This window comes from Miniopterus schreibersii (assembly GCF_964146895.1).
Source record: "Miniopterus schreibersii genome assembly, chromosome: 13".
In the NCBI taxonomy this organism is placed as follows: Eukaryota; Metazoa; Chordata; class Mammalia; order Chiroptera; family Miniopteridae; genus Miniopterus; species Miniopterus schreibersii.
In genome coordinates this window covers 3040756-3051244 of record NC_138113.1, presented here as the reverse complement: position 1 = coordinate 3051244, position 10489 = coordinate 3040756, and the positions used below count along the sequence as shown (strand labels likewise).

Below are 10489 nucleotides of genomic sequence, written 5' to 3'. Positions count from 1 at the left end.
ATCTTTTTATATAATTATTTTTTTTTACTTTTTTTTTTTGAGGAAGCTCTCTAGACACTGACCGTACGTTCTCCCCGTCACAGTGTCCCCACCACACACGTGCACACACGCAGCCTCTATACCTCCATATTTGTGAAATGTAGACTTTCACAATAGCCTGGCAAGCACCATTTTGGGAGCGTATGTAGCTGTGGAGAGGCACTATTTCTGGGTCAGGTACCTACGTCCAGTATACTTGCAGCTGCTACTTCATCCAGGTGTCTGAAGACGGAGTTCAGAACCTCTCTCAGACGCTTGGTGGATGACTTCTTGTGAGGCTGGAGGAGCACAGCCTGGAAGTTCACTGGGAGTCCGTACCTGCTCAGGTGAGAAAATGTCCGTAAGCTCCTCCGAGCGCAAGTGGGTACAGTGTGCTGGACACGACAGAGCAGGTTCTAAGGAGAAGCTGCAGCCAGCACAGCTTGAGAAAATAACTCAGACAAAATGTCTGGGGTTGGGAGGAACGAATTAACCAGATCTTTCCGGATAGGAAAACTTCCAGAACATGCTAACCGGCTTCTGACAGCGATAGTTCCTGAGTGTGGAGCAGAGGTCCCCTAGCTGTATGTGGTCATTAGATGGTGAGTGCTCAGGGTGAATGGAGGCAGGTGGACGGACTCACCTGACACAAAGCACTGGTCTCAAACCCAGCAGGTTTACCAAGCTTGTTCGCGCCTTTTGCTGAGTTTTTGGGTGGACAAGAGGTTTTACGTGGACTTTGCATGCCCAAGTACATTTAAAATCACTTGCCTGGCAGCTACATCTGTGGTGTTACTCAAAGACAACTGAGGACTGTATGAATAATAAACATGCACTTTCTGATTGTCAACTTTTTTTAACTACACTATCAGCAGAAATCTGTGAAGATTAGTTTTTATTTCCCAGTGTCCCCTGGCTCCCAAACTTCCCCAGTCCTCATGACGGCCAATGGTGCAAAGTGTTCCCTGAAATACTGAGATTTGTTGGAGCTGCAGAAAGGTGAAGGGAACATGAACGTGGAAGTGGGCTGCTGGTCGCTGCTTCCAGTGGAACCAGGCGTCAGGCCTGCCTCACCTTGCACCCCCACACTGAACACGAGCCACCCTGGCCGCTGCAGGGTCCAGCCTCTCTCTACTGTCCCCTGCCCTTTAACATCCCATCACGCCCTGTTCTAAATAAAAACTTCAAATCCCTAGAACTCTTGTTCCAGACTTCAGTATGCAATGTGCTGTCACCGGCGACCTATGTCACTCAATCATCCTGGGCCTTACACTAACTTCTCGCTCCAGGGACACAGAGAACCTTAACCTCCCGCTCCCTTGGGCTCCCAGCACTCCCTCCTCCTGTCTCTGCCTTTTCCTGCTCCTTCAATGCTGGGGTCCCTGAGGTGTGACCTCCCCACTGTGAACTCGGGAGGTGAACTCATCAATCATCACTGATGATTCCCTAACATTTGCTCCCCACGGAGACCTCGCCCAGGACCAAGGCCAATGCTCTAGCTCCCTGGCCCCCTTCAGCAGCCCTCCCACAGCCCTGCCTCTTGAGGCCACTTCCTTTCACCTTGGCCGATGGAGGCTGGAGGGGCCTGCAGAGGGAAGGGGAGCCCAGGTGGCCCCTCCCAGCCACCCCGCCACAGGCTCCTCCAACCTACCTGAGCACGGACTCCACGAACACTCTCAGTGCCTTGATGTGGACCCAGGCAATAAAGGCTTCGCTGAAGTTCACCTTGAGCCAGCGCAGCAGGGGGCCCTGCAGAGACAGGAGAGCCGTGACCCCTCCTGGCGGCTCCACCCGAAGCCAAGCCAAGGAAGGATGCGGGTTTGAGAGAGCAAGCCCTGAGCAGAGGAGGAACGCCCAGGGGCCAGCAGAAGCAGCAAGTCGGTCCCACAGGGCCTGGGCAAGGCCCAGGACCATGCTCTCCAGGGCACCTGGTGCAGGGAAGTTCAGCGGGCCAGCCACCGGCACATACCTGAGGACACCTTGGGCTGGGCAGCCCCTGACCTCAGGGCTTCCAGCGGGCAGCTGACACTGCTGTCAAAGGGCCCACCTTCTTGAAAGGCTCTGGCCAGGTCCCTGCATCACCCACCAGCCATGAGTTCAGGGGGCTCCTCACAGCCCCACCTCACATGACCACAAACCCTCAGGGGTGGCAGCTGTGACTAATGCTGGTGTGGCCGGTCATCTGGGGGAGTTCGAAGGCTTGCAGCAAAGGCTCTGAGCTCCCACCTGATACCTCCAACTGCCCACCAAGGTCAGGGGTGGGTCCAGCCAGGGCAGGTCAGTGGAGCTGCCCAACCACACCCTCAGCCAAGACCTGCCCATCACCAGCTCCAGCCACCTCCAGGCAGAGCAGAGGCACCAAGGCCCATAAGCACCGTCCATGTTGGGGGGCGGGGGCATCCCCAAACAGGCTCTACAGATTAAGAGGAAGGCACCATCCTGGGCTCCTTGAAGACGTCAGAAGCCGTAGTAGATAACAGAAATGCAAGGATTTGTTTTTTCAGAAGACACCTGCGCTGGCGAGGACATGCGAGCCAGGGAACCCCAGGGCTGCCGGGGGGTTGCTTACCTCACCCTCGCCCTCACTCTCTCTCTCTCTGTCGGTGTGCCCCGCAGCAGGCCTATCGGGGTTACCTAGCGGGGTTACCTTAACCTTGTGGTCCAGGAAGGTGGATGATCCCTTTTTAAAAGCAACACAGGAAGTTTGCTAAAGGCACAGAAATGATTTATCAATCTTTCAGGAAACATGCATCAGAAACACAGAAATAATTCTCATCTCCTGCAAGGGAAGGCAAGCTCCTGAATGCCGCCCACCCTTGGGACTTGTGCCCTCTGGGACCGGAGATGTGGCCGTGCACCGGGGTGTGGAAGTTTCTGGTTCCATCTTCCATGGAAAGAGCCAATCGCTGGCAGGGGGGTGTCTGCATCCCCTCCCTCTGCCTGGCCTCAGGACCTTCCCCCTCCAGCGAGGCAAGGACACAGCTCTGCCTGCAGAGCTGGCTGGCTGGGCTCGGGCGAGGCGTCTCCACCGCGTCCAGCCCACGGCAGCCGCCCTGGTGACCAGGGTGCACTTGGGCACACCGCTGCAGGAAACCCGTCAGGCATGCTGTCAGGACATGTCCCCCCCTTTATGGTCTTTCTCTCGAGCAGGTGGAAAGCTCGGGAAACTCCCACCCTCTGATCTCAGGGAACTGAGGACACCTGCGAGCAGAAAGACGCAGGATACTAGTCATCCCCACCTCCAAACAGGCTAAGGTCAGTCTCCAGAGGGCCGGGCGGGGCTGACCCCAGCTTTCCCGCTCACTGGCACCCAGCGGGAGCCTCGAATGGGACTAAGTGTTTCCGAGTTAGTGTCACCCCTTCCGAACCGCATTTCCCCCAAGAGAGAGCCCAGCAGGGCTCCCAGGGGCAGCGTGGGGGTGCAGATGTCGGCACCGTGTAAAAAAGCACTGGCTGGCAACCTGACACCCAGGCGGCAGGTGTCGGGCTCAGGTGTCACCTTGGTCCTCGGGTTCTGTGCCAGTGCACGGGTGGGTGCCAGAGGACCTGACCACCTGTCCTCCGGGCAGAGGCTGCCGCCCGGACACTTGTGGAAGCTGCCATTATATGGCTCCTGTCCAGACACACGGCGGGGAGCCGGGGTCACTAAGGAGACCTTGGGAGCAGTCCCAGGTGCTGGGTCTGAGGTCCAGAGGGAACCTTTTGGATTTCAGCTCTGCAGTGAGCACCTTTCCTGCCTGGGTGGGTGGGTCTGAGGCCTTGGGGCCCTTTGTCTCAGAGGATCTGAGAAGTGTGCCTGCCTTCGACACACACGTCTGTACACACGTGTGCATGTGTCTATGCATGGGGGCCTCTTTTATATGATCAGTTCCTGTTACCTCCCACGGGATGGGCCAGCCCAGTGGGGCTCTGAGAACCCAGTTTCGGGGGCCCCATGGCTGGCGGTCACTCCTGAGGGGTGGCTCGTCTGAAGTCCCTCTGAAAAGGCCATTGACCCAGGGAGGTAGGCCGGATGTGCAGAGTCCCCGGCCCAGCGTCGGGAAGGCTCCGGGCACTCAGCCGCGGGAGAGGCACTTCTAGCTTTTCACTCAAGCACGTACTTCCAGCTCCGTGTTTATACACGGACTTCCTCGGAGAGCCCGTATACTCTGCTCAGTCTTCCTCCCTAGAGCGTCAGCCCATGGACTGAAGGGTCCTGGGTTCGATTCCAGCCCCTGGGTTCAATTCCAGCCCCTGGGTTTGATTCCAGAACCCTCCCTGCTGGGACTGGGGAGGGGACCCGAAAGCACTCCACCCGGATGGAGGCCACATGGCTTAGCCCCGCTCTGCAGCCGGAGGGCTTGGCGTCCGGAATATGCCCACTTTACAGAGTCCCATTTTAAAAACCAAAGTCGGGTTTTCTCCCTCTTGAGCTCAGCTGCCCTCACACATGGAGAGTTTCTGAGTGGCTGTTGTCGGAAGTCTCAAGTGCAAGCAGCCACTCTTTGCTAAGAGCACAGTGAAGGTAAACTCAGGTGCTGGGGATGGAGGTCACATCATACCTGGAAATCACACTGCCAAGGGCAGTGGTGTGACTGTTGGCCTTAGTCCCCGAGGCAGGGGCCCTGCCTGCCTTGCTCAGCGTCAGGGGCACTGGGCAGGGTCCTCTCCCAGGGCCAGGGCTCATTACCCCCTGAGCCTCGATTTCTCATCGACAACAGGGGCAGTGCCAGGGCTTGGTGAGACCTTGCTCGGAAGGCACCCAGCGCCACAGTTCACGGCTCAGGCGCCACCTCCACAATTACTGGTGCTTGTCACCTCCCCGAGACCCTGCTCCGACTGCCCCAGGAGAGCACATGTTCCTGTGCAGCGTGTGCCCAGGGGTGGGGACCTGGCAGGGCCCTTCTGTCCCCACCCTGCCTGAAAGTCCGGGCCCCCGTCCTGTACTCACATATTGTTGCTTCTTATCGGACAGCAATCTGGTCATCTCTTCCCGTTCCCTCTTAATCTCTGTCTCATCATAGTAAAATTCACGGACAGTGAACCTTCAAACAAGCAAACGAGAGGCTTTCGCTAAGGAGCTCAGTCGGGGCGGAGACCCCCGAGAAGCCCACCGGGCACTTACTTGTTTTCTCTGGCTTTGGTTTTGAAGTCATCAATCACTTTTCGAAACAGGGTCACAGTGAAGAGGCCACCTTCCTTGTCCTCGGTGATCAGTCTGTTGGAGAGAAGCACCTGCTTGCTGGAGCTGGGCTGCGAGGGGCCTGTCCTCTCCCTCGGGAGGCAGGTCACTGGGGAGGTGGCTTCTGTCCCCACCCACCCGGTGGCCTACACATAGGGGCCCCGACAGCATCGAGGACGGGGAACCCAGGGCACCCCTATTACTTCCTAACTCCTGGCTCTGTGGTCCTGGCTGCCCGCTACTCCCCTTCCTCTCCCTCCCCTTTCACTCGCCCTCCAAGCTGAAGCCTCAGGGGCCTTCAGGCCATTTAAGCACAGGCCCCGGAGGGAGGAAAGGACAGGAGTGTAGTTTCGCAGTGACCTGGGGTTTGGCTCCTGCTCATAAAATGCCTGAGAGATCAAGCCTGGGCCTTAGTCACCTGTGTGCACAGGTGCCCCGGCCCTGACGCTGCAGCTACACTGAGGCAGGGTGGGGTTTCAGGTGGCGGAAACCATCTCACAATGGCCATCTCACGTCCAGCGTCGCAGTGTTCTAATTAGACACAGCCTCCCGGCCCCCCTCCACGTAAAACCACTGGGGCCGCTGTCCCCAAGGGCATGGAGGTCGTTGGGGCCAGCAATCTAGCATCTTGGAGCCCTGCTGGCCAGATGACTCAATAAGAAGCGTCCTTGGACCCAGGCAGAGTTTTGCAAACATGCTGGCAATTATGAACAAGTTTTTCTCAAAAAGTATGGCTGTTATTCTGAAAATATTTTAAGATGCAGGAATCATATTGCACAAAACAATTATAAACCCTACTGAGTAGATGTATATACTTTAATCTAGTTTCTCACAAAATCTACATTTTCATGGAATATACTTCATTGGATGCAGAATGACAGAACTTGCCCTGGCCGGTCTGGCTCAGTGGTTAGAGCGTTGGCCCTCGGACTGAAGGGTCCGGGGTTCGATTCCAGCCAAGGGCATGTACCCTGGTTGAAGGCTTGATCCTGGCCCGGGTCAGGACGAGCGCCGGAGGCAACTCTCACATTGATGTTCCCCACCCCCACCCACCCCTCTCCCTTCCATTCTTTCTGAAAAGCAATGGCAAAATTATCCTCAGGTGAGGATTTTTTTTTTTTTTAAATCAGAATGATGGAACTGGAACAAACAGGTCAACTTACACCTTTCCTGTTTCTTGAGCCCACACCCACAGAGGCTGACCCCAGGCTCCAGAGACCTTTCCAGCATCACCCCTGCAGACCCTCGGGGCCTGGGCTCTGGTCTGAGGCCAGGGCTCTCCTGGCTGGTCTCCCCGGCACTGAGAGAGGCAGAGGCAGAGAGCAGCGAGCGCTCCTGCTTGCAGGCCAGCTGCCAGGGCCAGCACCTCTGCCCGTCTCTGCTCCCCTCCTCCCCCTGCAGACATGCTGCCCCGGCTCATTCCTCCAGCCTCCCGGGTGACCTCAGGCTGTGACTGTCCTGTCCCCTGCACCCCTCAGTTTAGCTCCTGATTGCTATCTCCTGGAGCCTGTGACCCGGGGAGGGCCAGCCTTGCGGCAGGCAGGTGCCCTCTAGCCTCGGGCTGGGATGGGAGTGGGCAGGGCTGCCCCTAGACTGAGCTCTGAGTTCTGGGAGGCAGATGAATGGGCCTCACTGTCAAATCTTTTAAAATTACAAGCTACTTCAGACATAGGAAAAGGCACCGAGAATTACAAGGACCTATGTGCCTGCCGCCCAGCTTAAGACATCAATTCTCATTCAGTAGAAACCCTCCCAGCCTCATCCTGCTCCCTACCCCAGGTCCCCACCGTGCTGAGCTTGGCATTTCTCATCCCAAACACCCCCAGAATTCTACTTCGCGCCTGCACGTGCCCAAGTCACATGAGGTTAGTTCATACATTGTTAGACCTGAACCACAGGGCTCTGTGCTGTGCCTTCCGCAGCTCGCTCAACATCATGTAGTGAGACCTAGCGAGCTGCTGCAGGCAACTCGACGTTGGCTCTCCCAGCTCTGTGACTGATGTTCACGGTATGAATATATTTGTCCATCCCTTCTTCTGTAAATTGCCCAGCCCTCACTGCCCACTCCTGCTCGGACCCCAGCAGGCCACATGCTGAGACTTTTCTGTCCCTCCCCCACTCTGTGGCCACCATGACCAGGCCGTTGTTTGATCTTCAGGTGGGGAAGAATCCATACCGAGCTGAAAAGGCAGAGCAGAGTGCAGCCAAGGAAGGTAGCCAAGGAGGGCTTCCTGGTGGAGGGGGCAGGGAAGCAAAGTTCCAAAAGATGGAGGGAGTCTGGCATGTGGCTGGGTGTGTGGCCATGAAGGAACCCCAGGTCAAGGGACTCTTATGGGCACAAGTGTTTGGTGGTTGGGTGCCCCAGAGAGCCCACACATGCTTCCCAGGGACCCCGCGATCACGCTGGGGTCTCACTTACTTGGTTGACCGAGGGACCACCATGTCTGAGAGGGATTCGTAGGTTTTCTGCCATTGTGCATAGTTTGGTCTGCAAGAACACACAATAGGTCAGTGATTTCTGCAGGAAAGGCTGTGGGTGTCCCGAGTGTCTAGGAACCTGCACGCCCCCTTCCCTGAGGGACTGAGGGGAGCAGGACTGAGGCCAGAGAGAGCCCAGACCCCCTCCGAGGCCCTGCATGGGCTCTGGGAGCCCCCTCCGCAGCCCGATCCTGAGCCCAGCCTCCCTGTGAGGGCGAGAGCACCTGAGCTGTCTAAGCCTGGCCCTGCATGGCCTTGGGCAAGACACCCGACCACAGCCACCCCCCCCCAGGCTTGCTGGGAGTGAAATGAACCTGTCACATCCGGCACATAGCAGGTGCTCAAGAAACGGCTGCTCCTGTCACTTCTGTGACCACCGCGAGCATTGCTGCCTGTCCCTGCTACCACCCCCCAGCTTTATTCAGGGCCTGGGACCCGGCCGTGGGCTGCGCCCCCTCCCTCTCCGTGGGCAGGGCCAGTCTCCTTCCGTGATGACGGACGCAGGTTGATACCCCAACTGCCCACCTTCCTGCCCACTTACTTGGGGACAATGACCAGAAGTGTGACCAGATACTCGGAATCCAGCACGAAGTCTTCCCTGCTCACAATGTCGCTCAGCGTTCGGGTGAAAAGGTTTCCCCTGAATCGTGTGGGACAGAGGGGGTGTGGTCAGCAGAAAGGCACGTGGAGGAGCGTGGACCCTGCACACCCACAGCACAGGGGGAGGGATGGGGGGCAGGCAGGGCAAGGGGGAGAAAAAGGGGGTGCCCTGGGGAGGGGCGGGGCCCGGGCCTCAGTGGGCCCCCAGCTCTGCGTCTGGGAGGGCCTCAGGCGCTGTCACCAGTTGCCCGAGGGGCCGCTGCATCCAACACCTCAGTCACTGTGCTGCCCTGTGTAAGCCGCCGCTGCTGGGAGGGGACCGCTGGCGGCAGACAGTTTAAGTTACTCAAGTGTGCACACAGCGGCCGGCCGGCTCTCAAAGCCGCCTGGGCAGTGCTGTGCTGGGCTGTGCTGGGCAGTGCTGGGCTGGGCTGTGCTGGGCTGTGCTGGGCAGAGAGCGGCCCGGAGAGAGCTCCGTTTCACTTTCCACGCCTCACGGGCCCATCAGCCAGGGGACACACACCTGAGATAGCTCCCTACCTGCCCAGCGGAACCTGGTCTGCACCGAGGTCGTGGTATTTTTAGCAAACGGATCAAGGCCGCTGTGCCAGCAAATGGGCCCAGATCCAGCTAACGAGACGGCCTGTACCATTGGCACACAGGCCCTGCTGTTAGCTAACGTCTTCATTATCGAGCAGTGCTCCCCGAAAAAATAGCTGTCAGGCGCTTAGCTGAGGCCGGAGGTTTAGGTAAAATGCCATCCACAGGCTCTCCAGCCTGCCCAGGGAGCCTCACCTCTCTCCTCCGCCTCCTACACCGTCACCCTGAGGGCCCCTTTCCAAGGGCACAGCCCGGTGGCGTTTCCTTACCCCGTCAGACCTCACCTGCCTGGTCTATGCCTGTAACCCCTGCGCACAGGAGACTTTCCCTAAACATTTGTTGAATGAATGATTGTGAGCTCTCCAAGAGCAGAAATTTTATGTTATTCAGCTTTGTATCTTTAGGGCCCAGCACAAGGCCTGAGTGTACGGTAGGTGCTTCATAAACGTTTGCCAGGTGAAGAAAAGAACAGCGGGGGAGGGAGGGAGGGCTGTTTCTCCCCCTTCGCCCCCTCCCTCCCTCCAAGTACACGAGCAATAGATGAGTCAGTGTCACCATGAGTCAACGAGGAATTTCTTTACCAGCTCACTGGAGGTTGGACCACGTGTTTGCTCAAGTCCCAAACCATTCTTAGGTCCACGGTTGGGGGTGCACGTGGATGGCCCCACAGGCAAGTGGCCCCCTGGCCCACAGGTCAAAACCACAACAGATCTACTCCAAGGTCACCATTTTGGGCTCTCTGCCTTGGCGCCCTGCCCTTCTGGTCACTCCTCCCTGGTCGGGCCAAGGGGGAGGCGAAACTCACCTGGTGCCCATTTAGTTCTGATGCAAAGTCGGGCAACCAAGGACAGTTTCCAGTTGAAGTGCCTCTTTCCCTCTGGTTTTAAATTTCCCAGGAATGTACCATGTGTTTTTTTCAAAAAAAGACAACCAGCCGAGGGACCATCAGAAGAAAGAACTGGAAGCAGGAGGGACCCCCCTGGTGATTTTTTCTTTGCTCACAGTGGCAAGCCAATCAGAGGATGGCTATCCAAGGGGACAGCTGGCCCTGAGCTCCCCCCAGCCACTTCCTTTCTCTGGAGCATCTTCAGAGAACAGTCAACAGAATCCGATCCAGAACCTGGGGAGACTAAGGATCGTCTGTGCCAACTCGGCCCTATTCACGATCACCTTCCAGCCCCCCAGCAGGAGCTCACGGGGCTTCTTCTTACATGCCTCCAACAACAGGGAGCTCACCTCACAAGACAGTTACAGCCAACACGACACCAGCCTTATGCTCTTCTCCGGATACCTCCCACCATCTTGGAGACTAGCTGTGTCTGCTGGGCCAAGCAGTCCGCCCCTCGCCCACACGGTGGTCCTTCAGGTGGGCGGAGAAGGCACCCGAGTCCCTGAGGCTGCTCTGCTCTAGCCACAGAGCCCACTGCCCTCTGCTGGTCCTCACAAGGCCCGGGTCTGACAGCCGGGCTCCTGCTGCCCACGCGAGGAGGGGCCCTGTGAAGCTTCCACGGGGGAGAATCCTGGGGCGCACCCCAGGCGTGCTTAACATTACCTGGCAGAGGTCAGGCACCTTCCAGCATCAGACTCCTCCCTGAGCACAGGCGGGGAGGTGCCCTCAGCCCCTGCCTGGGC

The 10489-nt window shown here is 57.7% G+C and overlaps 1 protein-coding gene across 3 annotated transcripts in view; it reads right to left on the bottom strand.

Annotated features, from left to right (window-relative positions):
* The window catches only part of ATP6V1C2 (ATPase H+ transporting V1 subunit C2), a 32602-nt gene that overhangs the window by 324 nt on the left and 21789 nt on the right, over nt 1-10489 (bottom strand). For 2 of the 3 annotated variants that reach the window (XM_081156689.1, XM_081156690.1), the window contains 6 exons: nt 8199-8297; nt 7599-7667; nt 5123-5215; nt 4949-5042; nt 1670-1767; nt 225-357 (listed from right to left, as the gene is read on the bottom strand). In XM_081156689.1, the coding sequence (XP_081012815.1) occupies nt 225-357; nt 1670-1767; nt 4949-5042; nt 5123-5215; nt 7599-7667; nt 8199-8297 (586 nt within the window). Of the gene's footprint in view, nt 1-224; nt 358-1669; nt 1768-2587; nt 2726-4948; nt 5043-5122; nt 5216-7598; nt 7668-8198; nt 8298-10489 lie in introns of all 3 variants that reach the window. The other variant, XM_081156688.1, reaches the window with a different exon arrangement.